Here is a 25,606-nt window from a genome sequence, read left to right as displayed (position 1 = left end):
GCATGCTGGGCTGGCCGAGTTTGGTGCTGAGCGCGGCAGGGCGAAGCAGGGCACCGTGACCCACGTCCTGGGGCTCGGCTGCGTGGGGGGGTCTGCGCCGGGAGCAGAGAGCACGGGGGTGGCGGGGGCCGAGGAGCAGGTGAGCACCTCCCGTCTCTTCTCACACCCTTTTGCTCCTCCTCCTCTTTGCTGCTTTTCCTCTCCATTCGCCTTTCCCATTCTGTACTTCTTGTCTCCAGCTGGTGCAGACCCTGAGTAAGAGGCAAGTGCTGGGTCCCCTCGCAGCCCCCATCCCGCCCTCCCTGCCTGTGCTGGCCCTGTCAGGCAGGAGGGATGGCCGTGCAGCGTCCTAGTCTTGAGGCCAGCGTTAGAGTAGGTGGTAGCGAGAGCAGCGTAGCTCTTCGTCCGGCTGCACGGGCGCACTAGCAGGTTTCGGCAGGGACCGTGGGCATGTTGGGTACAGCAGCCTCGCACCTATCCGGGTGATCCCGGCTGGAAGGAGTAAGCTGTGACTTTCCATTTCTCCATTCCTCCTACCTCCCACTCTCCGCTTCAAAAAGGATCTGGGAGCTCCTCGGGCTGGCGCAGCAACGCTAACGCCATTTGCAATCACAAGTAGGCACCAGGCTGGGGGCACAAACCGCTGTGCAGCAGAGGGTCTGCAGGCAGCGACCGCAGGCAGCTGCGTGTCAGGAGCGCGCTCGGGCATGGCTTCGCGCGGGAAAGCTGAACCTCTAATTCCTCCCGCGGGGATTAGAGGTTTGCACCAGCTGACCCAGGAAAAAGGGGAAATGGTCGGTCTGGCACTTTCTGTCCCGGGGCTGCAGTCAGGCTGCAGCCTCGCGGCTCAGAGGGGCGAAACAGGCGGGCGCACACACAGATGTGAGCCGAGCAAGTGCAGAGGAACCCTCTGATGAAGTTGCCCCTGGTCCTGCAGCTGGAAGGGCATCGGCTCTCGCAGCTGCACCGGTTCTCCAGGGGCCAGGGCGAGCTGTGCAATGCCATAAGCTCCCTGGTCCAGCTCCCACTTGGATCCATGGGAAAGGTGTGGGCTGGTAGGGTCGTTTTTCAGGGAGTGGGAGGGAGCTGCTGGCTCTGAGCAGAGCCCAGCGGTGGCCAGCTGGCCCTGCTGTGCCTGGTCGAGGGCCCCTGATGGCCACTGGAGCCACAGCTGGTGCCTTTGGACCCAGGAGCTCAGAGCTGAGTGCTTGCCTCTGCCTCGTGGATCGGGGCCTCAATCCCTCTGGTTCTGCCTCTGTGTACAGTGCTTCCTTCCAGCTCCTCACGGCGCTGAACCGAGCAGCGTTTTGGCTCGTGCTAGGTCGGTGCGACTAGTGAGCTCACCTGCAGCCTGTGCTGGGGAGAGGGGCTCTGCTTGCAGGGGAGGCAGCGAGCAGCCCTGCCTGCCTGCGGTGGGGGGTCGCCTTGCCCCGTGTGCTGGGTAGTTGGCACCGGGCTGGACGAGCCCCCGTCCCCGGGGGTGCCCACCGCAGTCGTCCCACTGGCACACGTACAGAGGAGCAGAACCGGTAGACGAGGCAGCAGGAGCGGGGCGGGCGTCTGCCCTGCTCCCGCTCCCCAGGGGCTCGCTGCAAGCCGCTCGAGGGGGTTCCCCTGCCCTGCCATCACACCGGCTGCCCTCAGCTGCTGCATCTGTGTGTGTGCGCGGGCTCGGGCGCGCGTCCCTGGGCTGCCGAGCCAGCGGCACTAACGACTTCTCTCTCCCCTCCACCCTCTCCACCCCAGAGACTTAACTCGCTGCGACTCCGACTCCTCCATCCCGCACCTGAGCGACCACCAGCGTATCCCCAGCTCTGCGCCCAAGCTGCTGGCTGCCCGGCCCAACCTGCTGACCAGGTCCATCGAGGAGGGTGCCCCCGGCCACCCTGCCATCGGCGCGCCCACCCCCAACGGCGGCAGCAGGCACGCGGAAGCCTCCGCCCTGGGGGCTTTGCCGGAGCGGCTGCCCGAGAGCCCCATGGTGATGAAGAAGATGATGATGGTGAACCACGGCATGGAGAAGTCCTCCAGCCTGGGGGAGATCAGCCACCCGACAGCCGGCAAGCACAGCCACTCGGATTCCTCCCGCTCGCACAGCCCCAGCTCCACCGACCCCGACACCCCCTCCCCCATCTCTGACTGCCGGCCCAGCAGTGCCAAGAGCACCCGCATCCCGCAGCTGGCTGCCAAGAAGAGCCCGGGGGACGAGGACAGCAGCTTGACAGGCGATGAGGTTGACCTCGGCCAGAGCAAGAAAAAGTTCCCCCTAAAGATCTTCAAGAAGCCCAAGAAGTAGAGAGAGGCGGGGGGGAAGAGGAAACCCACCCAGGAGTGCGACCCGCTGGGAGCGGGGGGCGGCCGTGCATCGGGAACGCAGCGCACCCGCCCGTCCCGGACCCCGCGGGCTCGGGTGCTGGCCGGCACCTGCTGCCCTCCCCTCTGCAACCTCCGTTTCTGAGTCACCTCACCTAACACCGGCAGCGGGAGGAGCTATTTAAACTTATTTATTTCCTGATCTCTGAGAAAAAAAAAAAAAAAAGACGACCGCTCCCCCCGAAGAGAACAGCCGCCCTTTCTCCCCTTCCCACTGCTGCAGTCCCTGGCTTTGCTGCGCATGGCTTCCAGTTACTCCTGCCTCTGCTCAGCCACACGGCATTTGGGTTTGGTTTCAATGTGGTTTTATTTTTTTATTTTATTTTTTATTATTATTAATTTTTTTTTCTGGTTCTTCTGCCTCTTCCAACTTTTGCACAGGCTGTATGGAAGGTCGGGGTGGTGGGAGCCCGCTGGGGAACGCACGGAGCAGGGCCGGCGGCTCCCCGAGGAGGGAGCGCGCTCCCCGCTCGGCTCTCGGGGTGACTCAGGTGCGAGCGTTCGGACGAGCTGCCTTGCTGACATCGCAGCGGTTCTCTCCTTATTTCTATGAGTCACTTTTCTACACCCCGGCCCCCATCGCTACGACGGTTGGGAGGGGGAATCCCTGTTTGTGCGCTCTTGATAAGCAAGAGCAAGTAAAATGCCCTCGCGAGGGAGGGCTCTGCCCTTGCTGGTACTTGTGCATCCAGGAGCTCTGCCCGCAGCGTGCCCTTGACCCGCTTCCCGCTTGCGCCGGGGGTGGCTGCAGCCCGCTGGGTTTCCGCGGTGGGATGGGGATGCCCACCCAGCTGCTCTGCCCGGCCGGCCGTGGTGCTGCCCGAGCAGGACTGGTGTCTGCACGCAGTGGGGGGGTTGGATGCTGGGGTGGCGGCTCTGGGGCGGAGGAGCCCTCATCTGCCCCCGTCTTCCCTCCCCAGGTCCCTGGACCTGCCCAGGGGAGCAGGGACGGAAGCAGCTCCTCCGAACCCAGACATGCCTCGGGGGCTCGGCAGGGTGAGGAGCGGGGACCCTGGTGATGGAGGAGCACCGAGGGAAGGGCTGTCCCCCAGGGCTCTTGGTGCAGAGTCAGGTCCAGCCGCCACATCCACACAAAGAGGAGGGGGCTCCCGGGTGCAGGTCCCGTCCCCTGTCCCCGTGTCCTGGTTTGGCAGGGCTGGAGGGAGGGCGCGGGGCACAGTGGGGCTCTCCTTGGCCAGGGACAGGCAGGCTGTGCCTGGGTGGCAGGAGCCTGAAAATGTCCTCCCCCTCTCCTGGCCCCATCTCTCTGAAGCAAGCGTGCCCTCGGGCCGGGTGCTGGGGGCTCTGCCCCCCCCCCGAGGACTGAGAGGATGCAGGTCAGGATGGAGGAGGCTCACCCAGGCACCCGCTGCCCTTCAAGGCCATGCGGGCAGCACCCTCCCTGCCCTGAGGCCAAGCTTGCTCCAGCCAGAGGCCGGGGTCTACCCGGCTGTGCCAGCCCGTGGCCCAAGCCCTGCCGCCATTCGATGCCAGCGCAGCCTGCGGAAGGTCTCCATCCAGCCCAGGCTGCTGCCCGGGGCTCAGCGGCTCTCCCGTCCTCCCGCGGCAGGTTGTGGGTCACATCCTGCTCAGAGCCCTCATCTCTGCATGCTTCCCCCATCGCAGCCCGGGCCACTCGGGGAGTCCCTGGCTCGGGACAGCGACTGTCTGTGGGACAAGCCCTGCTCCGTCCTAGGGTGAGCCCTTCCCCAGGGATGAGCCTTGCTCCATCCCGGGGTTAGCCCTGCTCCGTCCCCAGGGATGAGCCCGTCCCCAGGGGTGAGCCTCGCTCCGTCCCAGGGCCAGGCCCTGCTCCCTCCAGGCGCAGCTCTGCAGCCCCTGCCCGCAGCACCCAGCACCAGGGCTGGCAGAGGAGCCCCCAGCCGCCCTCCCGTGTCCCTCGAGGCTGCTGCCTGGCACGACACGACCCCCCCAGAGCTCTCCACCAAGCCCGGGGTCCCCACTGCACATCCCCCCCATCCGTCCCAAGCTCCCTGTGCCACCATCCAGCACGTCCCCAGCGGTGGGCTGCTGCCGGAGGCCACCCCAGCTGCTTCACCTGCTGAGGGCAGAGGAGGATGCACATCTGGCAGGGGAAGAAGAGGAGGCAGGGCGGGATGCTGAAAGCCCCCCGGGGCCTTGCTTTATGCCAGAGTAATATATATGTGTATGTTGAGAATACAGGAAGGGCTATAAAGGTGTTTTTTGTTTCGTAGGTGGTAGTTAGGCAATTACACTGTTGCTTTGAGATAAGTGAAAAATTCCTCTAAATGACTAAGTGCCTGCATTTCCCCGCGGCTGCTCCGAGGCGTGGGGAGCGGGGGACACTGCGCTCGGCCCCCACAGTTGGGGCTGTGGCCGTGGGCACCCCGCCGCCGTGGGCAGGGTGCGCTCGGAGCGTCTCGGCCACCCCCACGAGCGGGGCCGGTGGCCGTGGGGCCCCGTGGGCGCCCTGTGAGCGGGGGCTGCCCGGGCGGGAGCCGGGGGCCCGGTGGCGCTGCTTGTGGTGGCGGAGACCTGTCGATGCTTCTGGAGAAGGGGTTGGGGATCCACCAAACGGCAACTCTTGACGCATCTGCCAACTCTTGATTTTTTTTTTTTTTTGTCATTTCATAAAACTTTTAAATCCAATAAAGCATGTAGTCTATTTTACGAGCCGGCATCTGCTGCTCTCTTCTTCCAGCCCTTCCCAGGCTGCAGCATGGGGGTCCCATCTGGGGGGTCAGGGCAGTGGGTGCCTGCCGGTGGCGGGGGGGGCTCTCTGGGGACCGTGCACCCAGCAGCTGACCTGGCTACCCCAGCCTGTCCAGTAGGGACAGACGGATGCCCCAGCTCTCCCCCACCTGCCCCACTGTGCCGGGGCCCTGTGATCCCCAAGCCAATCCCTGGGCCGATCTGATCCCTGGGCCGATCCGATCCCTGGGCCATGAGCAGAGGCCTCTTCCCCCAAGTCTGGATCATGCAATTCTGCTCAGTGCCAAAAATAACCCAGTGCTACCTGGATTGGTGCAGCGGTGCTGGGCCCTGGTGTGAGCTTCGGGCACTCCCCATTTCCGCTGCTGGGGGATAGCCTCATCCTGGCGACGCGGCTGCGGAGCCGTACATCACCAGTACACCACCCGGCAGGAGCATGGGGAGAGCGCGGAGTGCCAGGCTGGAGACTCACAGGAACAACACGCTTGCTGGGACCGGGGTTAAAAACACTTCCCTGGGGCCCCCTCAGCTTTCTCATCGAGGAACCTGCTGCTGACCTGGCCCAGGGCAACCTCAGCCCTTGCCAAAGCCTCTCCCTGCTCGCACCCCTCTGCTCCTGCAGCTGAAGCCAGCAGAACGTCGTCCCCCCGCAGCCCCGGGCAGTCCAGCGCTGAGCCCGAGGGTGGGCAGCAGGATGAGGCCCCGTGGGCTGGGACCCCACAGCCAGGCAGCACGAGGGCATCGGGCCAGAGGCTGCACGCAGGGGGAGGACGCAGCAGGATCCGGCCTGCCCCAGAGGAGCTGCACCCAGGCCCCACGGGGCTCCAGTGCACCAGCAGGGCTGTCGGTGCAGCCCTGCCAAGGGGCACCACCGTCCCCGGCAGGGGCAGCACCCAGCCAGGATGGCAGCACGGATCCCTCCCCGCTTGTGCTGCATGACAGCCATGGCACAGCCCGGGGTGGCGGTGGCACCCAGCGGGGCGGGGGCGAGCAGGGCCCCCGGCACACGCATCTCTGCAGGCACCGGCACGCGTGGGCAGATCCCCAGCTGAGCCCAGCCCAGCCAGCAGCGTCACTCTGGAAAACGGAGCTTTATTGCAGCAGCAGCGAATGCATCACTCGCTCGCAGTGGCCTGAAGCTACAAACCCGGCCCAGGACTGCTCTGGCCCTGCTTGCCTGTGCCGTGCTGCTCCCTGGCCCGGGTCAGGTGAGCGGGGACCTGCCCTGGGCTGGGGGCTTTGAATTGGCTGCCGGGCAAGCCCAGCCACAGCAGTACCAGCCACGCTGGAGCTGCTGGCCCTGAGCATTGCCTGGGAGGCAGCCAGCGGGGCCTGGAGCTCACCTCGGGGGTCAGTGTGCCATTCCCACTGCCACGGTGGGCTTGGCAGCCTGGCCCCTGCCCAAGGTGGCTGCCGCTGGCAGGGATGCTGCCACCACCTGCCCCATAGGGAGAGCACTGGGTCAGGGCCAGGGACGCAGGCAGCCACCTCCAAACCGCTCCGAGACGTGGCAACTGCCCAGAGGCAGGCGAAGGGCTGGAGCGCAGCCCGGGCAGCCGGTCCTGCTCGCAGAGAGTCCCCTAGAAACACCTCTGGAGCATGCAGAACATTTCCAGGAAAAAGAATTAAAATATGCGCTGGGATCAGTGGTTACCATCCGCCAGGATGGGTGACGGTGATGGCACAAGGGGAGCCACGTGCACCAGCAGCCAGCCCCCAGGCGGGTGTCCCCCATCACCAGCAGGTCCTGTCTTCCCGGGGGCTCTGAGCAAGGACGTGGGGTGCCCTGGGGCCGGCATCAGACTGTGCCGTGGGGCGAAGCGGTGAAGTCGCTGCCAGGCAGGGTGATGGTGAATGGCACATCGATGATGTCTCCAGCCACATCCTGGGCGGTGGCTGTCCTCCAGGAGCGCAGGGGCTGGGTGGCTTTCTGGAATCGCTGGGGGTGGGTGAGGGTGAGCAGGGGCTGCCCCAAGCCCCGCAGGGCAGAGGGCAGTGTCGCTGCGGGAAGGGGCAGCAGCAGGCACGGCTGTGGAGGGGCTCAGACCCCACCTCTCACCCCGTCCCCATGGCTCAAGCCCTTTTTCTCTCTTGGGGAAGGGACAGAGTCACCTCCGCTCCATCGCTGGCCTCTCCCACCCAGTCCCCAGCACCAGGGCAGCCCCTGCTCTGCCCCCACCCCAGCTCCATCCCCGTGCCCCATCCCGCCTCGCACACTTACATCACTCAGCGTCCCTGACTCGCGACACAGGGCCACGGCAGCCCAGAGTGGGATCTGCAGGCAGGTGAGGATGCCCATGCAGACGCCCAGGCTCGTGCCCCAGGCTGGGTACTCATAGGTGCCGTAGCGCAGGGGCACACTGTACATATCCAGGAAGGTGTAGATGAGCGTGAACTGAAGGGCAGAGTGGGCAGGAATGATGTGACACCACGGCAGTGCCTGGCCCCAGGGGTCTTGGTGTGGCTGGGCACTGCAGGGACCCCCAGGGCCGCCCCAAACTCCCTCCAGCAGCCAGAGAGGCCTCGGAGGCATCAGGACCAGGGCAGCCCTGCTCCAAACCCACCGCAAGAGCTGCCCCTCTCAGAGGGGAGGGAGAGATGGAGGGAGAGGAGCTCTTCTCTCTCAACCTCCAGCCCCAGGCAGGTGCTTGGTGCTCACCAGCAGCAGGCAGGGGGTAAAGAAGGCCCAGCACACCTTGAAGTAGCCCAGCATGTGGCTGCACCAGGGCGGGTACCAGCAGATCATGTCCGTGATGTCCTGGCAGAACTGGTTCACGCCTGCAGGCACCCCGGGAGAAGGTCACGGCTGGGCCCCTGCCTGCCCCCAGCACGGCCCTGCTGGGTACATCCACGCTGGTTCACCCACCGCACTGTGCTGGGGCTGAGCCATGGCGGTGCTGGTGCTGAACATCCACCACGCTTCAGTGGGTAGAGAGGAAATTGCATCCCACATACACAGGGAAAATTGCACCTTGGCTTTGCACCATCTCCTTGCAGGGCTAAGCTGCCTGTGGGCAGCAGGATGGGGGTAACTCCCTGCCCACCCCAGCTCCAAGCTGTCCACAGCTGCAGGTGCACCCTACAGAGCCTGGCCACGGTTTGCCGTGAGCCCCAGGAACGCCAAACCATGGCAGTGTGGTAGCCAGGGGCTGCTCTGTGCCATAAACACCCTGAGGCAGTGCCGCAGGGCTGGCAGCACCGCAGCCCCGTGCTGGCTACACCCCACTGCACCCCCCAGGGCTGGCTGCAGCGTGCCCTGGGGCCGCCCGCTCCACTCACCGTAGCAGAAGGCGATGCCCAAGCACATGAAGAGGGCAACGATGATCAGCCCAAAGCCGGTGCTGTACCTGTCAATGAGGGTGAACCAGAAGATGCCTCCCTGTGAGGTGGTGAGGGACAGGGTCAGCACAGCTCGGGGCAGTGGGGTGGGTGCAGGGCACGCCATGCCATGGACACCATCGACGCCAGGGCCCACGCACAGCCCTCCGTCCTCCCGCCTAAGGGCTTGTGCAGAGATTGGAGGGGAGAGGAGGCTGTTCCCCAACCTCCATCCTGGCATCACCCCAAGGGTGCTGGGTGCTGCTGGATGGGGGTGCAGGGGACCCCATACCTGGGTGACCAGCAGGAGTCCCAGCAGATAGAAGGAGGTGCAGAGAGCACCCAACAATGCCGTCTTCCTCCTCCAGTCGCGCAGGGCTGGGAACTCGTCCAGGATGGCTGTGGTGATGCCCTCGATATTTCCAAACTGAGAGACGGGAGAGGTCACTGGGGGAGATGTCGCGGTCCCTGCCTCCCCCAGATTTGGTGCAGGGGATGGTCCTCACAGAGGGGACTTCACAGGGCACTGTTCCCATGTGCATCCCCATCTGTGTGACACCTGGGCACGTGGAGAAACCCATGCCCAGTGCCAGTGGGATATGGCTGCATCCCTGCCCCATCACCCTGGGTGCAGCCCCATACTGGTGGGACGTGGCTACATCCCTGCCCACCACCCCGGGTGACAGCCCCACAAGCACGCGGCCATGCAGCCCCCCCCTACCCCAGCACCATCCTCATGATCCTGGCCCATGCACATCATGCCATCTGCATGCCTAAGACGGGGTGTACCTGGCACCCCAAGGCCAGGCACAAGGCAGTACATGGGGCTGCCTGAGGTGACAATCACCAAAGTGTCCACTCCCAGCGTGAAGAGCATCAGGAAGAAGAGGATGGACCAGAACGGGGAGCCAGGCAGCAGGGAGACGGCTTCGGGGTACGCCACAAACGCCAGCCCAGGGCCTGCGGGGTGAGATGAAAGGAAACCGTGGTGAGACAAGCCAAGCCCAGCAAGCTGGTAGCCAGGCTGGGCATGAGCTCAGCTGTAGCCCCACGGCCCCGTCCCTGCGCAGGGCACCGGGATTTCCCCTGGCACGGCACAGCACAGCACAAGCCCCCCTCCCCATGCCCAGACCTGAGTCGGCAACGCTGCCCACGGGGACTTGTTTCCTCCAGGCCATGTGCCCCAGCACTGAGAAGATGGCGAAGCCGGCGAAGAAGCTGGTGCAGCAGTTCCCAATGGCGATGACCAAGGTGTCCCTGCCGGGAAGGGTGTCACAGCCCCATGCCCGTGGGGTGAGGATGGAGACGGGGGCATCCCCGATGGGCTGTGGGGCTCAGACATCCCCATCACCGCCCTGCTCCTCCCCAGCTGCAACCCGACAGCCCGTGCTCCGCGAGCCCCCGCGCCCCGGCCCCGCTCACCGGATGACATTGTTGTCGAACTTGTTGTAGGAGGCCATGGAGAGCAGCCCCCCGAAACCGATGCCCAGGGAGTAGAAGATCTGCGAGGCTGCGTCGCTCCACACCTGGGGGACGACTGTGCAGGGGGTCTGCAGGACTCCCCAGCCCAGCCTGCCCCACCGGCCCCGGCTGGAGGGATCGCTGCCATTGGGGACCCCCCCAGCACCAGCATGGGGTTACCTGGGCGCTCTGCAGCCTGCTCCAGTCCGAGGAAAGGTAGAAGCGGACGCCATCGAGGGAGCCGTCCAACGTGGCCCCCCGGATGATGAGGATGAGGATGACCAGGTAGGGGAAGGTGGCAGTGAAGTACACCACCTGCGCAGGACACGGCTCGGCTTGGTCCCGCTCCGCCGGTGTGGCAGCCTCCCCCCACCGCACCTGCGGTGCTGCCCTGCACCTTTCCGGAGCTGCGGATGCCCTTCAGCATGCAGAGGAAGACGAGGCTCCAGGCTGCCAGCAGGCACAGGGCGAGAGGCCACCGCACGGGGCCGGGGTCCCCGAGGCCGGAGCTGTGTGTCACCCCCAGAACCTGCTCGCTGCGGTGCAGGGACACGGGTCAGCGGGATGGGGGACACAAGGCACCCTCCGCAATGTCCTCACCCACCCCTCCGCCCTTCACAAAGCCTCCAGCATCACCGACCGCTGCCAGCGGGGGCTCAGCCCCGGCCCCTCGGGACCAGGGGAGATGGAGCCGGGGCCAGACCCGCAGACGCGGGCCAAGGGAGGCACACATTGATGCTGCCACACAGGGACTTACTTCCAGAAAACCTCGCTGGGGCTGACCCGCCTGGCGCTCCCCGACGCGTTCTGCAAAACACAGTCCCGGCAGGTCACTGCCACCGCCACCATCATCATCCCCAACGCCCCTCCTGGCTCTGGCCCCAGCTCCAGCCTGACCCTGCTCTTCTGCTGCAGGCAAAGGTTCTCCCAAGAGCAACTGCCAGCCCGGACCTCGTGCGGCATCTGGCCCCGCAGCATCCCACCCTGGGATCGGACCCCACAATGATGCCCGCCCCGGGGCCACTGACCTGGCAGAAGTCCGCGTTCCAGGGGGCATCGCAGGACCAGGGCAGGGGGCTCTGGAAGGAGGAGCCCAGGTAGTAGAAAGCCCAGGCAATGATGACGTTGTAGTAGAGGGACACCAGGGAGGAGACGATCAGCATGGCAACGCCAACGCCTGGGCCAGGAGAGGGGCTGCTGAGGGTGGGGCAAGCAGGGGCCCGCCCGCATCCCGCAGACCCCTGGCCCGGCAGAGGTCCAAGGGGCCAGAGAGGTGGCAGGAGACCTGCCCGGGGCTGCCCAGGGACTTGGGGTGCAGGCTGAGGCCTCACCAAGGGGGTGTCCCAGCCCCCATGCTCACCCCACACCCCTTCCTGCAGCCCAGCCGGCCCCAGCGGCCGCAGGGGCAACAAGTGCTGGTGACCCCGGCCCCCAGCCCCACCTTTCAGGAGTGGGCAGCACTTCCAGACAGTGATGGGCCCTGCGGCCCCGTACTGGCCCAGGCTCAGCTCCATCAGGAAGAGGGGCAGCCCCATGACGAGCAGCATGATGAAGTAGGGGATGAGGAAGACTCCTGGGAGGAGAGGGGGAGCGGGTCAGGGAGATGGCCGGCACCAGTCCGGGCTCTCCAGAGGACAGACATGAGTGGTTCGGACCCATGGCAGGGACATGTGTCTGGGCAGGATGCAGCGGAGCGGGGAAAGGTCCCAGGGGCTTCTAGCTCCATCCTGGGGGCCATTCCCATCAGACGAGTTCCCCATGAGCCCTGCAGCAGGGGCCTGAGCTGTGAGCTGGTGGAATCCCACTGGCCCTGGCTTGGGGTGGGTGGTGGGAGCAGCGCTGGGGGTGCAGCCGTGGGTGCTGTGGTGGTGCTCAGGCCCATGGGATGCCCAGCGCTGCAGGACGCTCAGGACCGTGGGATGCTCAGGGCCCTGGGATGTGCCCGCAGCAGATCCCCGTGTTCCCTCTGGCAATACACTGACATCTCCATCTTTACACAGCTTGTCTCACCAACTGCCTTCTCTGCGGAGGAAATCCTGTTCCTTGCAGCCTCAGCCAGGCCAAATTTGTGCTGGAAAAGGACATTTTCCAGGGGAGAAATCAGTATTTCACAGCTGGCAGCCAGCTGCAGCCCAAGCCCATCCTCTCCCAGCGGCAAAGCTTTGGTGCAATGATCACCATTCCCCGCAGCGGAGCAGCTCTCCAGCCACAATGCTGTATTCAAACCCCGCTCCCCCGCAGCCTCACTGACAGACCAGATGTGGGGCCGACTGCTCTTTAGCCCGGCACTCATTAGCGCAGCGCTGGGAGTGGCAGGCTGCCTCCGCATCTGCTGCGCACGCTGCAGGGGAATCACCAGCCAGCTCTGGCAGAGGCTTTGCAGGACTCAGCGTTGGGAAGGAGGGGACCACCGTGGGTTTAAAGCCCCATTGGGACATCAGGAACTCCTGCTTGGTTGTTGGCAAAGGCTGGGAGCGAGGGGCGATGGTGCCCCGGTCCCGCTGGCTCCCTGCAGCTGGAGGGACCGTCTGTGGGGCCAGAGGACTGGGCTATGGGACCAAGGTAGTGCAGCGTGTCCCTGCTCTGCCCACGATGCTGGGAAATGGTGGCTCTGGCTGCTTTGGTGCCGGTCCAACGCATCCCCTGGGCACAGGCACTGCAGGGGCCTTCTGCAAGCTGTGCCGCACGGGGACAAACCTCCCAACATCCCCAGCTCTGTGGCTTCGGGATAAAAACCCCCACAACTGCTGTCCCCCCCCATCCCCATTCCCTTGGGGTGGGGGGCCAAGGGGGCAGCAGCTCCCCCTGAACCCCCATGTCTCCTGCTGGCTCTGAGACCCTTTGGCTGACGCTGCCCGGAGGGTGGGCAGGGATCGGCTTCCTCGACCCCGTGGGTGCTGGGCAGTGCCCATGGGCAGCGCGGACCCTGCATGGCCGGGCAGGCGGCAGTGACATCCAGCGGTGACGCCCACCGATCGCTGCGCCTGGCCGAAGCCTGCTGGGATGAGGGGGTCCATGGGCCATGCACCCCGCAAAGCTCCTGCAGCACAGCCCGTCTCCTGCCCTTCCAGGCCCCAAGGGAGCACCCAGCTTTGGGCACGCGTGACCCCGTGCGGTGCAGGCAGCCCCTACCCGCAGGCAGCCGTGCCCGGGGAGAGGGCCTGGGGGGCGAGGGGTGCGTGATGGGTGGTGGGAATGCCGGGATGGAGAGGCTCGGGGTGTCCTGCACACCTGCAGTCACTGCAGCAAGGGAAAAGCCCGGTGTCCCCCGCAGCCGTGCCAAAGGTGGCCATGACAGGGGAGACCATGGCAGGTGGGGACGGCTGCATCTGTGGCCCCAGTCCCCGGAGCAGGTCATGCCATGGCCGCCCCCATCCCCGCGCACCCGGGCATGCACCGGTGGCTGCAGCAGCTCCCGCAGGAACAGACACTTCTCCTTCCGCCTCTGCCCCCTCCCCAGCCCTAATGCTAATGCGGGGCAGGTTGTGCATGTGCAGCCCCTCAGGAAGAAGGAGATGCTCCCCCAGGAGGATCCACAGCCAACCCTGAACTCCAGCCCCAGCGTGGGGCACGGCAGCCCCATCATCCAGCAGTGACTCCTGCCCCAAGAGCCAAATTCCTCCCGTTAGGCGAGGTGCAAAGCTCAGCACAGCCCAGCCCTGGCACATCCTGCCAAGGCACTGGTGCTATTCCAGGCCTGCGCGGCATCACAGGGATGGGTGCCAACCCCAGCGGGCAGCTGGGGCAAGCGCACACAGGGCAGGGCATTTCGGAGCCAGGCCTGCTTGCATCGGATCAGCCAGGGAAACCTGCGGTGTCGGGGACTGCTGGAGCATGGAGCGGGGGGCTATGGAGCAACATGTGGGGTCCCGCTGTCCTCTGTCCCATGCGTGGCTGCTTGGCTGCTTCTGCCACCGCACGAGCACACCTGCCATCCGGCCATGCCCCGAATAAGTCGGTTGGTCTGTTAGCAAATGACTCCAGTTACAGTGATTTAAGGGGCAAAGGGGAAATCACCGATTTAACTGGGCAGTTTGGAGTAAGCATAGAAAAACACTGCAATAAAAGCCCCGCAAACGGCTCTGGGGAGGACAGGCTGCAGGGCTGAGCAGGCTGCGAGCCCACAGAGAGTCAGGGATCCCAAGCCAGCAGCAGAGTGGTGCAGACTTCTGCGATGCCCAGCATAAGGGGAGATGCCAGAGAGCAGAGCAACGCGGGTCAGAAGCACAGCAAAGCTGGCAAGGGCCAGGCGGGGAGATGTGGGCCCTCCGGCTGGGTGCAAGAGGAGGCAATGTCAGGGCAGCAGCAGAAGCGAGGGGCTCAGGAATGACCTTTGGGGAGGTTTGTCCCATCCCACAGCCCAAGGACACGGCACTGCATCCTGGGGCATTGCCACGAGGCACCAGGCACATGCTGAGCTGCTTGCACTTTGTCCTGCCCCAGAAATGTGGCGGGTTATTGCCCCCGCTTGGCCACCTTCCCGGGTGCTCCTGCTCAACTGAACTGGATTTTACAGTGGACGGGCACCTCCATGCACCATACACAACAGCCTGCAGCTGCATGATACCAGACGGTCTCTGCTGCTGCTGCTGCAGAGGGGCTGACAGCGCTGCAGGGGCGTCACTGCTTTTCTGGCCAAGCCCTGCTTCTCTGGGCGAGGGCAGAGATGCTCTGTAGAGGGGCTCTGCCTGGAGGCAGCTCTTTTTGGCCCAAACCACCCAGGATGGTGTTGCAGGTTGCCCATGTTCATCCCAGAGGCAGGGGCATCTCTGGGCTGCACAGGGCAGCCCCAGCAGGAGCAGAAGTGCCCCAGCAGACTCATGGGGAGATGCTTTGAACCCTTAAAGCATCCTTCCCCCATGGTCCTCACAGTGGGATTAAAGTGGTGGTGTCCAGGTGGGCAACACAAGACCCTGAATCCCACCAGCACCCATGTTTGCTGTCCTGGAGAGCACAGCCCCATGCACTGGCACGCTGTCCCTCCCCAGCTCCCCATGCTCCTGGCCTCCATCCAGAAGTGAGCAGTGTTTGGGGAAGGGACATGTGTGTCCGCAGCAGGCACCCACCTCCTCCGTTGCGGTAACACAGGTAGGGAAAGCGCCAGATGTTGCCCAGCCCCACACAGTAGCCCAGGCAGGACAGCAGGAACTCGTACTTGCCGGCCCAGGTCTCCCGGGGTGGGTTGGGGGCCAGGATCTCAGGCTGGGGCTGGGGTCCCGGCCAGGACTGGGGGGTGGGGTCGGCGGTTGGACCCTCCATCTGGAAGATGTTGACCTGTGGAGGGGAGCAAAGCATCAGGACCCACTGGCCACAGCCTGCAAACCCCGCAAGGCTCCTGGACAGGGCTGGGCACAGCCAAGCTCCTGCTGAAAAAGCACCTGGTTCCCAAAGGGGCTTTGGGACTCTCCCTGAAAGCTGCCCAGTGGGAGCCCATGGTGGCCCGTGCTGGGGGACGTGGGAGGTTCAGGCTGGCCCAGAGCTCCGTGCTCCTCCCCAGGCCGCAGGAACCAGATGCAGGTCCAGGCAGACCCCAGCCCAAATGCCCTGAGCAGGTTTGATCCAGCAGATCCTCCCATAAGGTGAATGTCAGCAGCTGGAATTTACCCACCCTCTCGTGATGGGTTTTCATCTCTGTGCTGTCTTAGGCACCCAGGACTATCTAAACACAGGGACCGCCAGGATCAGCACCCAGCACCCAGCCCTGTGCTGGGCAGATGAGAGTAGGTGCAGGGGTGCTTGCCACCACTCACCCCCGGCTCTCACTTGTCCAAGCCCTCCTGCCCAGTGCCTCTGCGGCCAGTGGGGCCACCTCCGGCTCCCACATTTGCCAGAGTCCTGCCCACACGCCCGGCCAGGGGACCCGCGAGCAAGGGCTGGAGTCATCGGCTCACGTTGTGCCAAGGCAAAGCGATGCTGGACACAGGGAGGACAGACCCAGTGCTGTGCACACCGTGCAGACCATCGCTTGGTGTGGGCAGAGGTGGGGGACCAGGAGGGCGATGGGAGCTCGCACCTCTCACTAGCCCCGAACCCCGCACCCTGACCCTGCCGGCACCTCTGCTGAAGGGGGAATGCGCACAGTGGGGAGAAAGGGAACAGGGATACTGTGCCTCATTTGTTAACAGGTTACTGCCCCGACTACTCCTGCGGCTGGCCAGTGGCTCGGGGGGCCCCCGGGGCCTGGAGAGGCTGCAGGACAGCTGCTCTGCTCCCAGAGCATGGCCAGCAGCGTCACAGGGAGCTGCAAGGTCAAGGCAGGGTTTGGGGCTGTGATCCCTTCCACCAGCACCAGCCTCCTTGGGCACAGGTCCTGCCTCCCTGGCAAGGATGGAGGGATCCCCCAAATCAGCCCGCAGGGCTGCTCCAGCCACGCGGTCCTTCCCTGGACATCCCCTCTGCCACCTGGGCTGCAGCTTTCCCCCGGTCCTGCCAGGACAGATCTGGCCCACCCTCCCCAGCAAGGTCGGATTGCCTGGAGAGAAGAGGAATAGCAAGAGAGCGAGGGGACCCTCCCCAGCCCCTAGCCAGGGGGTATAGCAGTGTGATGGTACTTGGGGATGTTGTTGCGTGGGGGATTTTTTTTAGTATCAGTGTCACAACAGATGCAAACGGTTGTTCTCAACCCAACTGTGTGCAGCCTGCAGGGGACGGAGCATGGGGCCTCCGAAGCGTGTGGCTCTCATCCCAGCCCTGCCGCTGGCAAGCCCAGCCCTGCTGTGACTCAGTTTCCCCCACCCTGTGGGACCCCACAGGGGAAGCACCGCTCAAGGCAGAGGAGCGTCGCTCAGTGACGAAGCAGCAGTATGATTCACAGACCACAAAGCTGAGAAGATCAGACCGGATCTCATGTGCAACACAAGCCAAAGGCCGGACTGCCCAGGCTTCGCTCCCACTGGAGCGTGAGGGTTTATTTTAGAAAAGGATCCAGTTTTGAATTAAACAGAAAAACCCCTCTGTGATGCAGTGTCCCTGCCCAGGCTTGAGGGGGCTGATACAGTGTTTACTTGTCCTGCATAACATCCCTTTCCTCAACTCACACCACCCCTTCCTAAGCAATGGGCGTCACCAGGAAAGCAACCTGCATACCCTAGCCAAGTGGAAAATGCTCCTCCATCTCTATGGTCTCCAGAAACCCTGAAATCCAGCACATTCCCCAGTTCCATCTCTTTCTCCCGGGGCCGTGGGCAGCAGAGCAGCGGCACGAGACGTGTCTTGCTGCAGGCAGGACCACTGGCCAGACTCGACAGCATGCACTGCTGAGGGCAGCTCTCCCAGGGCAATGTCACGGGATCTCCAAGACATGGGCATTTTGGGGCTGTTCAGAGGCAACAGTTTCTTGGCAGCATGCAGCCCCGAGACATTGAGATGTCTGCTCTTGTGCAAAGTCCACGGGTGCAGCACAGTTCCCTCCAGGCACCTGATCCAAGGGGATCACAGCCCGGGAGTGCCGGCACCCCTGAGAGCTTGTTTACTCCAGAAACGAGGGCGAGCCTCCCCATGTGCCTTCCTGCAAGGTACCAGGTATCAGCTCTCGATTATCTGTGGGTGGTTGAAACAAGGTGCAGATTAACCATGCCATCAGCTGAGCACGCACTGCCTCGCATCTGGCACTGCGTGAAAGCTGTCTGTCCTCCCAGAAATGGCCGGGAAACACGGCGCAGGGCTGCCCGGTGTGTTTACAGGAGCCAGCCCAGGCACAGCAGGGCCAGTGCAGACCTAGCAAGTCCTGTTGAGCCTGCCAGGCTGTGCTACATGTGCCCTGCGCCCCAGCAGCATCTGCTCTCCCCACACCTCCTGGGGCTTCCCACTACCAGCGTCCTTGTCCCCCACTGCCCAGAGCAATGGCAAGGTGGTTGTAACTGCTTACAAAAAAGGAACATGCTGCCCACCTCCCTGCTGCTTTGGATGCAGGAGGTGACAAATGTGTGGCACCTTCCCTGGGGAGGTCAGCGAGGATGGATGGGGAGTTAAAATGCTACCAGGGAACGCAGGAAACTTGCCACAGGATGATCAAGGGCTTCCTGGGCAAGTCTCCTGGCCCAGAGCGCTGCTCTTGCCCTTCTCCCGTAGGGCTGCCTTGTACATTCACCCGCAGCGCCCACGTCCCAGCCACGGGACCCAGCAGGCAGTTAATGCAGTTATCACTCCCACATATTTCCAGTCATGTTTTATAGGTACTGGAGCTCCAGATGGAAATTGCCTGAACAGCCCGTCTGGCCTCGCTGACTCAGCAGGACCTGCTCCTCGCCACCTTACCCACCCCAAGTGCTGGCAAACGTGAGCAGGGGGTCTCAGAAAGGAGAGGCAGGACGGGGCCGAGGAAGAGCGATGCTTGGCAGCCTTTGGCACAGGGCTGCGCAAGCACCCCAGCGCCACTGCTCGCTGCCTGCTCATCACGGGGAGACGTCTCAGCAGGACGCGAGGGCTTCAGCCCAGCCAGTCTCAGCCCAGAGCATCCAGTGCTGTCACTGTGACCAAGCCCTGTCCCGTTCCATGCCCCCCACATCTTGCACTGCAGCAGGACCAGACGGCTGAAGCCCCGAGGGCAGCCCGCAGCCCCTCCAGGCCAGACCACAGGGGCTGCACTTAGGGGACTGCCAAGCAGCCCCATGTCCCCCACCATTCATGTACCCTACGCTGTCTGGGGCTACCTGGGAGCTGTGACCCCCTTGGCTTGCCCGTCCCACACTCTCTGTCCCCCAGAAGGAAATTTGCCCTGGGCCGCCCCACACCCCAGCAGCGACCTGCGGCAGGAGCCATTGGGTGTGCGCTCCGACACAAGGGCGAGCAGTGGGGCCCCTTAAGCCCTTTACAGAGATGCTCTGGCCTCTGAAAAGCATCAACCCCACCTGCCCTCGAGAAGAGACACAGCCTCACCAGGCACAGCCTCCCCAGAGACTTCCAGATGGGTGGGAGACCTGCCCCACGCCCAAGGGGACACCGGGCTCCGGCTGCACCCTGAGAAATCCCAGCAGCTCTGCCAAACTGTAGCCACGGGGCAAATGGCAAGGAGGTGTCCACCCATCGGGGATGGAAAAAGGGCATTGCCCCACGGCGGAGGAATTGCAAGAGGAACCGAGCTGGGCTGAGACCCAAAGGCTGGCCATCACCTTGGCATGTGGGTGTCTAAGGGACAACAATCTGCAGAAACCCCTATAGGATTCAGACATCCCCTGTGCTGCTCCCACCACAACCATGGCTCACTGGGGGGGTTCCCAGCGTAGCCAGCTGCAACGGGGCTGTGGAGGGTGACCCGCACCCCATGGGTCCCTGGCACTGGGAGCAGGGGCTCCTGCAGCCCAGAGCAGCGAGGGCAGGGCAGACATGTCCCCTCAGGGCCCTGGTCCTACCGTGGGCTCCAGCGTGGTGGGGGCCAGGGGCTCCGGTGTGTCGAGGTGCCCGGTGCCCGGCATTTCCTGCTCGGCGGGAGGGAGGAACGGCCGCACTCCGCTCACCTGTGCCAGGTGCAGCTCCGCCCAGGCCAGCCCTGGCCCGGGTGCGGGATCTGCGGCGACAGGGTCCCCACAAGCACCCCCAGAGCCCACAGCCTACACAGCCCACACAGCCCCCCCACAAACGGCTCATCCTGCTTGCTTTTGCAGCTAGGAGGGACCAGAGGCATCACTGCCTGCTCAGTACAAGTTCTGGAGACAGGGCTGTGCTCAGCAGGGTGAGACAGGACCCTTTGCTCACCCAGAGCTCAGTGCAGGGTGTGAGCTGCGGTGGCCCCTCTCAGCACCAAGGCTCTGCTGGGATCTGGTTTCATGCTGGGCTCCCTGGCCACCCGTGGCTGAGCCATGCTGCCGGAGCAGCCCGGTGCCTTCCCCAGCCATGGTCCCACACAGGACAGGCACCGGGGCACCGGGGCTGTGGCACTGCCAAGGTGGCCAATCCCCACCCTGCTGCAGAGCAATGTGAGGAGGCAGACAACGGTGCCAGGCTCCCAGCTGGTGCTGCAGGCAAGCAGACATGAAGGCATGAGGAAGAGGGGGGAGTGGTACGAAGGGACACAGAGGGGTCCGCCGTCCCCTCCAAGCTGAACAGCATCCAGGTGGAAGGAAGGAGCAGGTTCAGGAATGGCTCCATCTCCCTTTCCAGGTTATCTTTGATGGCCGTGTCCCCCAAAACACCCATTATTGTCACCCTATTTTCCCAGTTAGTGTCTGTGCTCTCCTGGCCTGATTGCTGGGAAAACCAGGCAGCCAAATAAGGAACAGAAATAGTGGTGGGGGTTTTCTGGGAGACAGACTGCTGTCACCTTCGCACAGGCTCAGCGTCAGCAGTAGTAGCAGCTGCTGATAGAGCTCAACTTAAAACTGTGATCCATCCATGAAAGAGAGTCATCTTCCGCTCTTGTTAGCGTTTCCACCTCCTTTCCTCTGCATCTTCCAGGGAATGCTGGGTTAGATCCTCTGCTGCACACCAGCTTCTGTCTGTCTCTCAGTATTACCTGCATTTTTTTCATGGCTGATGTGCTGGCCCTGCCTCTCTTTGGCCATTGCCATCACACTGCACCTGGAGCCAACTGTTTCTAACCTCTGAATGGAGCAGGTTTCTCAGAAGAAGGAAATACCCCTTGAACCAGGACTATCCCCCACCACCGCAGCAGGGAGGGTGGAGAAAGGGACAGATTTCAAATACAGATTCAGCAGAATCAACTCTTTTTAACCAAGAACACTTTTGCAGGATGGGAATGGGTTGTGAATTGTGCAGTGATCCACTAAACTGGTGACCCCCTCTGAAAGACTGTATAAAGTCTTTGTGGGGTGACTGCAATCAAAGCTAAGTGAGGAGCAAAAAGGAAGCTCATCATGGGAGGAAACCAAAGGAAGAGTCATTCTGCTTGGTGACTGCGGTCGCCTTCATCTCACGCCATCTGCCAGAGCACTGCTGTGCTCCTGGGGCAGTGCAAAGTCCTAGACCTTGAAAGGAGGACAATCAAAATCAAGCAGTCTCTTCAAATGAACAGCATTTCTACAGATGTTTCTGGGTTAAGGAATTAACTGTAATTCCACCTGAAAGACAGAAATGAAGAGGTATTTTTAACTTGGGTAATTTTGGTGGTCTTGTTTTGGTACAGCTTTGCAAACAGTTGCCTCAGAGAAACTGAGGGACCAGTAATCAGAGTTGGGGAATTAGCACAAAACAACCAGGAGGCCAGGGATTAGACTCTTCCATCTGTATTTTCTCCTCAAAGAATGGATCCTGTAAGAAACCCCCAGGATACCTAAAATGATCACAACTTCCACTGTAGCCTAGGGGCCCTCAGAGCCAGAGTCACAGAGCAGCCCAGGCATTTGTCCCTGGCAGGATTAAGACACCTCTGTGCAGCTCAGCCCATGACTCAAAGCCTCCACCTCACTCACATGGTTTCCCCTGCTTTGGCCAGAAATGTTCCTCAAGCCCAACAGTTCTCCACTTGCACCAGGAGTGCTTCCAGCTGGGCAGCCTGGCACTGCAGCACTGTCAAGATCTTCAGGATGAGTATTCTCAGGGCCCAGCCCAGTGACCTACAAACATGCAGCAGAAGCCAGCAGGACAGGGGAAAGCAGATCTTCATCAGGAGAACTGGAGAGAGCCTCCTTCCTGAGGACACTTGCAGCCTGCCAGGGACAGTGCTCCTTGGGTGATGAGGAGCCCAAGCGTGAATCCTCTCCTCCAAAGGGAAGATGTGAACTCAAGACTTACCCAGCTTTACCAGCTATGTAGTCAGATAGATACATAATCATCAGCACCATCAACGGCTGTTTTGGAAGAGGCCTGAACTCTGTTCCCTGGTGAAAGTGAGGTTGGACCTCCCCTGGTCCAGAAAAGGGGTCAGCATCAGGACATCACATAGCATGTCAGCTCTGGAGTGAGATAAGATGCCAACGACATCAAGCTGTGTGGTGTGGTCGACACGCTGGAGGGGAGGGATGCCATCCAGAGGCACCTTGACAGGCTTGAGAGGTGGGCCCATCCGAACCTCCTGAAGTTCAACAAGGCCAAGTGCAAGGTTCTGCATGTGGGTTAAGCAGCCCTGAGGAGAAAGACTTGAGAGTGTTGGTTAATGAGAAGCTCAACATGAGCTGGCAACGCGCACTTGCAGCCCAGAAAGACAACCGTATCCTGGGCTGCATCAAAAGAAGCATGACCAGCAGGTCGAGGGAGGTGATTCTGCCCCTCTACTCCGCCCTTGTGAGACCCCACCTGGAGTACTGCGTTCAGCTCTGGGGCCCCCAACATCAAAAGGACATGGACCTCTTGGAACGAGTCCAGAGGAGGGCCACGAAGATGATCAGAGGGCTGGAGCACCTCTCCTATGAAGACAGGCTGAGAGAGTTGGGGTTGTTCAGCCTGGAGAAGGAAGGCTCTGGGGAGACCTTATTGCAGCCTTCCAGTGCCTGAAAGGGGCCTACAAGAAAGCTGGAGAGGGACTTTTTACAAGGGCATGTAGTGATAGGACAAGGGGTGATGGCTTTAAGCTGAAAGAGGGTAGGTTTAAATTAGATATTAGGAAGAAATTCTTTACTATGTGGGCGGTGAGGCACTGGATCAGGTTGCCCAGAGAAGCTGTGGATGCCCCATCCCTGGCAGTGTTCAAGGCCAGGTTGGATGGGGCTTTGAGCAACCTGGTCTAGTGGAAGGTGTCCCTGTGCATGGCAGGGGGGTTGGAACTAGATGATCTTTAAGGTCCCTTCCAACCCAAACCCTTCTATGATTTTATGATTCTATGAAATCTCTGCAGCTCTCTGCTGGTCCAGCATCCTGGGTTCCCTGCAGAGCATGCCAGGGCAGTGGACTCACACACAAGCTCCCAGCTCCCTTTATACTAGGTAAGACAGGAGGGCGTGGACAAGAGGTGGGAGACACTCTTTCTTTGGTATGTCTGTCCCTTGTTTCATGGCAGATGAGATCCTTTGTTTTGTGGCTTCACATTGCATGAATAAAAGGTACTGAAGCAATCTTGGTTCAGTTTTGAGTACTGTCCCGGCTCAGCGCTTGTTTCCTAGCTGGGAAAGTCTCAGTACCCTTGTGCAGCCGAGGTGCCAGCTGCACGTGCCTGTGGCTCTGACAGTTTGAATGAAGCAGCTTGTTCAGACAGAGAAAATTTCACCGTGGAATTCAGCAAAGGAGTAACAACAGGAACCTGTTAGCACAGAAGCTGCACTCCAGCCACAGCTGTCTCGGAGCTGGTGGAGGTGAAGTATTGTGCAGCCTCAGGAAGTTCGTTTTTCGTTGCTACATTTCCTTCCAAAACTCACCTCTCTCAAGAGTTGGGTTTATCTTGGTCATTCTGATCTCCCCACAGCCATGCTGGAGGGGAGGAGGCTGGTTTTCCTCTGCAGCAGTTTAACCCACGACGTACAGTTACATCCTCATAAAAATGAAACAACTGCTCCACCTACTACTGCTTTTTCAAAGAAGAGTGAATAAAACACAAAGTAGAAGAACTTGAGGGCAAAGATCCGTGAGCACAACTCAGGTTTCAAACAGATCAAAATGCCATGCTTTTTCCTTCTGTAGGCCTTTTTCCAATAAAATAGAGAAACAACCCCAAATTTATTCCCATTTCCTGATGAGTTCCAAAAATTCCCTGTGTCACATCTTTGAGACGAGAGCTCTTTGGGCTGCCAGCCTCTGTGCAGTGCTCTTGCTTGGCTCGCTCAAACTGAGCGGGATCAGGCTGACCTGCTGGTGCACGGGAATCGGTAATTGCCATTTTTGCTCTGAGTCTGAATGGAATCAACACCCTCATGTGGGAAGTGACAGTGGTCCATTCAGAAGAAATAAATAACTGAATTTCCAGCCACTTCATGCCACCAAAGCTTCTGGGAATCTCTTTCTGAGACTCACAGGATTAGCATCAGCCAAAGGGTAACTTGCACGTTGGATGATTATACTCTCACCATGCAAAACCTGAAGTTTCCGTTGCGGTGCTGTGTTTGCCTCAGCTTCCCGTTTCCCACTCGCAGAGACGAGGCTGTGTGGCATTAAGCTGCTCAGCATCGTCCCCTGCGGGTGGGTACGCTTCTCGGGTTGGGGTGGGGGGGAGAGGCACTTCACAGGCTCTGTGCAGAAAAGGAAGATGCTGTAAACGATAAATGCAAGATATTATCACACCATTTCAGACTCACAAGTGCCACAGCTGCTGGTTGGCTGCTGGTTTCCGAGACATTCAGAGCAGGTTAGCAGAGGAACTACTGATGTTTTGGTTTTGATTACGTGCATAAACCTCAGTGGTGCTTTGGGTGCCGCTGCCCATGAGCCCTGCCTCTGCGAGGACCAAGCGCTACAGAAGGAGATGGCGATTGCCCATGGGGGCAGGGAGGGTGCTCACCCTCTTGAAGCACAGTGGGAGGGTGCCCCTCATTGACGTTGTCAGTCAGAATCACAGAAATCACAGAATCACTAAGGTTGGAAAAGACCTGTAAGATCATCAAGTCCAACCATCAACCCAACACCACCATGCCCATTAAACCATGTCCCACAATGCCTCGTCCACACGTTCCTTGAACACCTCCAGGGATGGTGACTCCACCACTTCCCTGGGCAGCTTATTCCAGTGTCTCACCACTCTCTCAGTAAAGAAATTTCTCCTAATATCCCGCCTAAACCTCCCCTGGTGCAACTTGAGGCCATTTCCTCTAGTCCTGTCACTTGTCACTTGGGAGAAGAGACCAACACCCACCTCCCCACAACCCCCTTTCAGATACTTGTAGAGAGCGATGAGGTCTCCCCTCAGCCCCCTCTTCTCCAGACTGAACAACCCCAGCTCCCTCAGCCGCTCCTCATCAGACTTGTGCTCCAGACCCCTCACCAGCTCCGTCGCCCTTCTCTGGACACGCTCCAGCACCTCAATGTCCTTCTTGTAGGGAGGGGCCCAAAACTGAACACAGCATTCGAGGTGCGGCCTCACCAGCGCCGAGTACAGGGGCACGATCCCCTCCCTACTCCTGCTGGCCACACTCTTTCTGATACAGGCCAGGATGCCGTTGGCCTTCTTGGCCACCTGGGCACACTGCTGGCTCATCTTCAGCCGGCTGTCAATCAACACCTCGAGGTCCTTTTCTGCGGGGGAGCTTTCCAGCCACTCGTCTCCACGCCTGTAGCGTTGCCTGGGGTTGTTGTGACCCAGGTGCAGGACCCGGCACTTGGCCTTATTGAACTTCATCTGGTTGGCCTCGGCCCATCGATCCAGTCTGTCCAGATCCCTCTGCAGAGCCTTCCTACCCTCAAGCAGATCAACACTCCTGCCCAACTTGGTGTCGTCTGCAAACTTGCTGAGGGAGCACTCGATCCCCTCATCCAGATCATCGATAGATATATTAAACAAGACCGGTCCCAAAACTGAGCCCTGGGGCACTCCGCTTGTGACCGGCCACCAACTGGATTTCACTCCATTCACCTCAACTCTCTGGGCTCGGCCATCCAGCCAGTGTTTTACCCAGCGAAGAGTGCACCTGTCTAAACCACAAGTCGCCAGCTTCTCCAGGAGAATGCTGATGTTTTAAGGGCGGTCATGGGCTTTTTTGAGATCCCAAAATGTCTTTGTGGCAGGACGTGCGCTCTTCATGTCACCCTCTGCTGCGGCACCCGCTGAGGATGGTAGCCCGGTGTCCCCCGGTCCTGGCCTTCAGAGCCCTCCGGGGGCTGTGTGTCCCCAGGGGCCCTTTCTCTTCACGGGGTGCCAGCTCCCCTCCTGTCCCCCGCCCCAGCCGCCTTGCGGGAGGGCCTGGGCTGGGCACCATGCCGAGGCACAGGCCGCCATGCCCACACA

At 61.6% G+C, this 25,606-nt stretch overlaps 2 protein-coding genes across 4 annotated transcripts in view; one reads left to right on the top strand and one right to left on the bottom strand.

Moving 5' to 3' along the window:
• The window catches only part of STIM1 (stromal interaction molecule 1), a 105,642-nt gene extending 103,345 nt beyond the window's left edge, over window positions 1-2,297 (top strand). For all 3 annotated transcript variants that reach the window (XM_059815943.1, XM_059815934.1, XM_059815924.1), the window contains one exon: window positions 1,747-2,297. In XM_059815943.1, coding sequence (XP_059671926.1) covers window positions 1,747-2,296 — 550 coding nt within the window. In that variant the 3' untranslated portion in view covers window position 2,297. The remainder of the gene's footprint in view (window positions 1-1,746) is intronic.
• Window positions 2,298-6,865: 4,568 nt separating this feature from the next.
• On the bottom strand, window positions 6,866-20,345 carry LOC132317864 (sodium-dependent proline transporter-like). Its single transcript, XM_059823236.1, has 16 exons — window positions 20,297-20,345; window positions 19,197-19,351; window positions 14,913-15,120; window positions 11,288-11,419; window positions 10,875-11,023; window positions 10,604-10,653; window positions 10,244-10,382; window positions 10,027-10,161; window positions 9,808-9,911; window positions 9,518-9,642; window positions 9,233-9,345; window positions 8,678-8,812; window positions 8,347-8,446; window positions 7,727-7,845; window positions 7,289-7,462; window positions 6,866-7,006 (listed from the first exon to the last, which is right to left on the bottom strand). The coding sequence occupies exons 1-16, from the start codon at window positions 20,343-20,345 to the stop codon at window positions 6,866-6,868; spliced, it is 2,028 nt and encodes a 675-aa protein (XP_059679219.1).
• Between the last annotated feature and the right edge of the window lie 5,261 nt (window positions 20,346-25,606).

This window comes from Gavia stellata, chromosome 1 (assembly GCF_030936135.1).
Source record: "Gavia stellata isolate bGavSte3 chromosome 1, bGavSte3.hap2, whole genome shotgun sequence".
In the NCBI taxonomy this organism is placed as follows: domain Eukaryota; kingdom Metazoa; phylum Chordata; class Aves; order Gaviiformes; family Gaviidae; genus Gavia; species Gavia stellata.
Note: the sequence above shows the minus strand (reverse complement) of the source record. Positions and strands in the feature narration are given on the sequence as shown.

Coding starts and splice junctions, on each gene's coding strand:
- LOC132317864 (XM_059823236.1), bottom strand. CDS start 20,345: ATGGCCAAAGAGAGGCAGGGCCAGCACATCAGCCATGAAAAAAATGCA. Junction 7,463..7,726: donor TTACCCCCTGCCTGCTGCTG/GTGAGCACCAAG, acceptor TCTGCCCTTCAG/TTCACGCTCATCTACACCTT. Junction 7,007..7,288: donor AGTCAGGGACGCTGAGTGAT/GTAAGTGTGCGA, acceptor ACCCACCCCCAG/CGATTCCAGAAAGCCACCCA.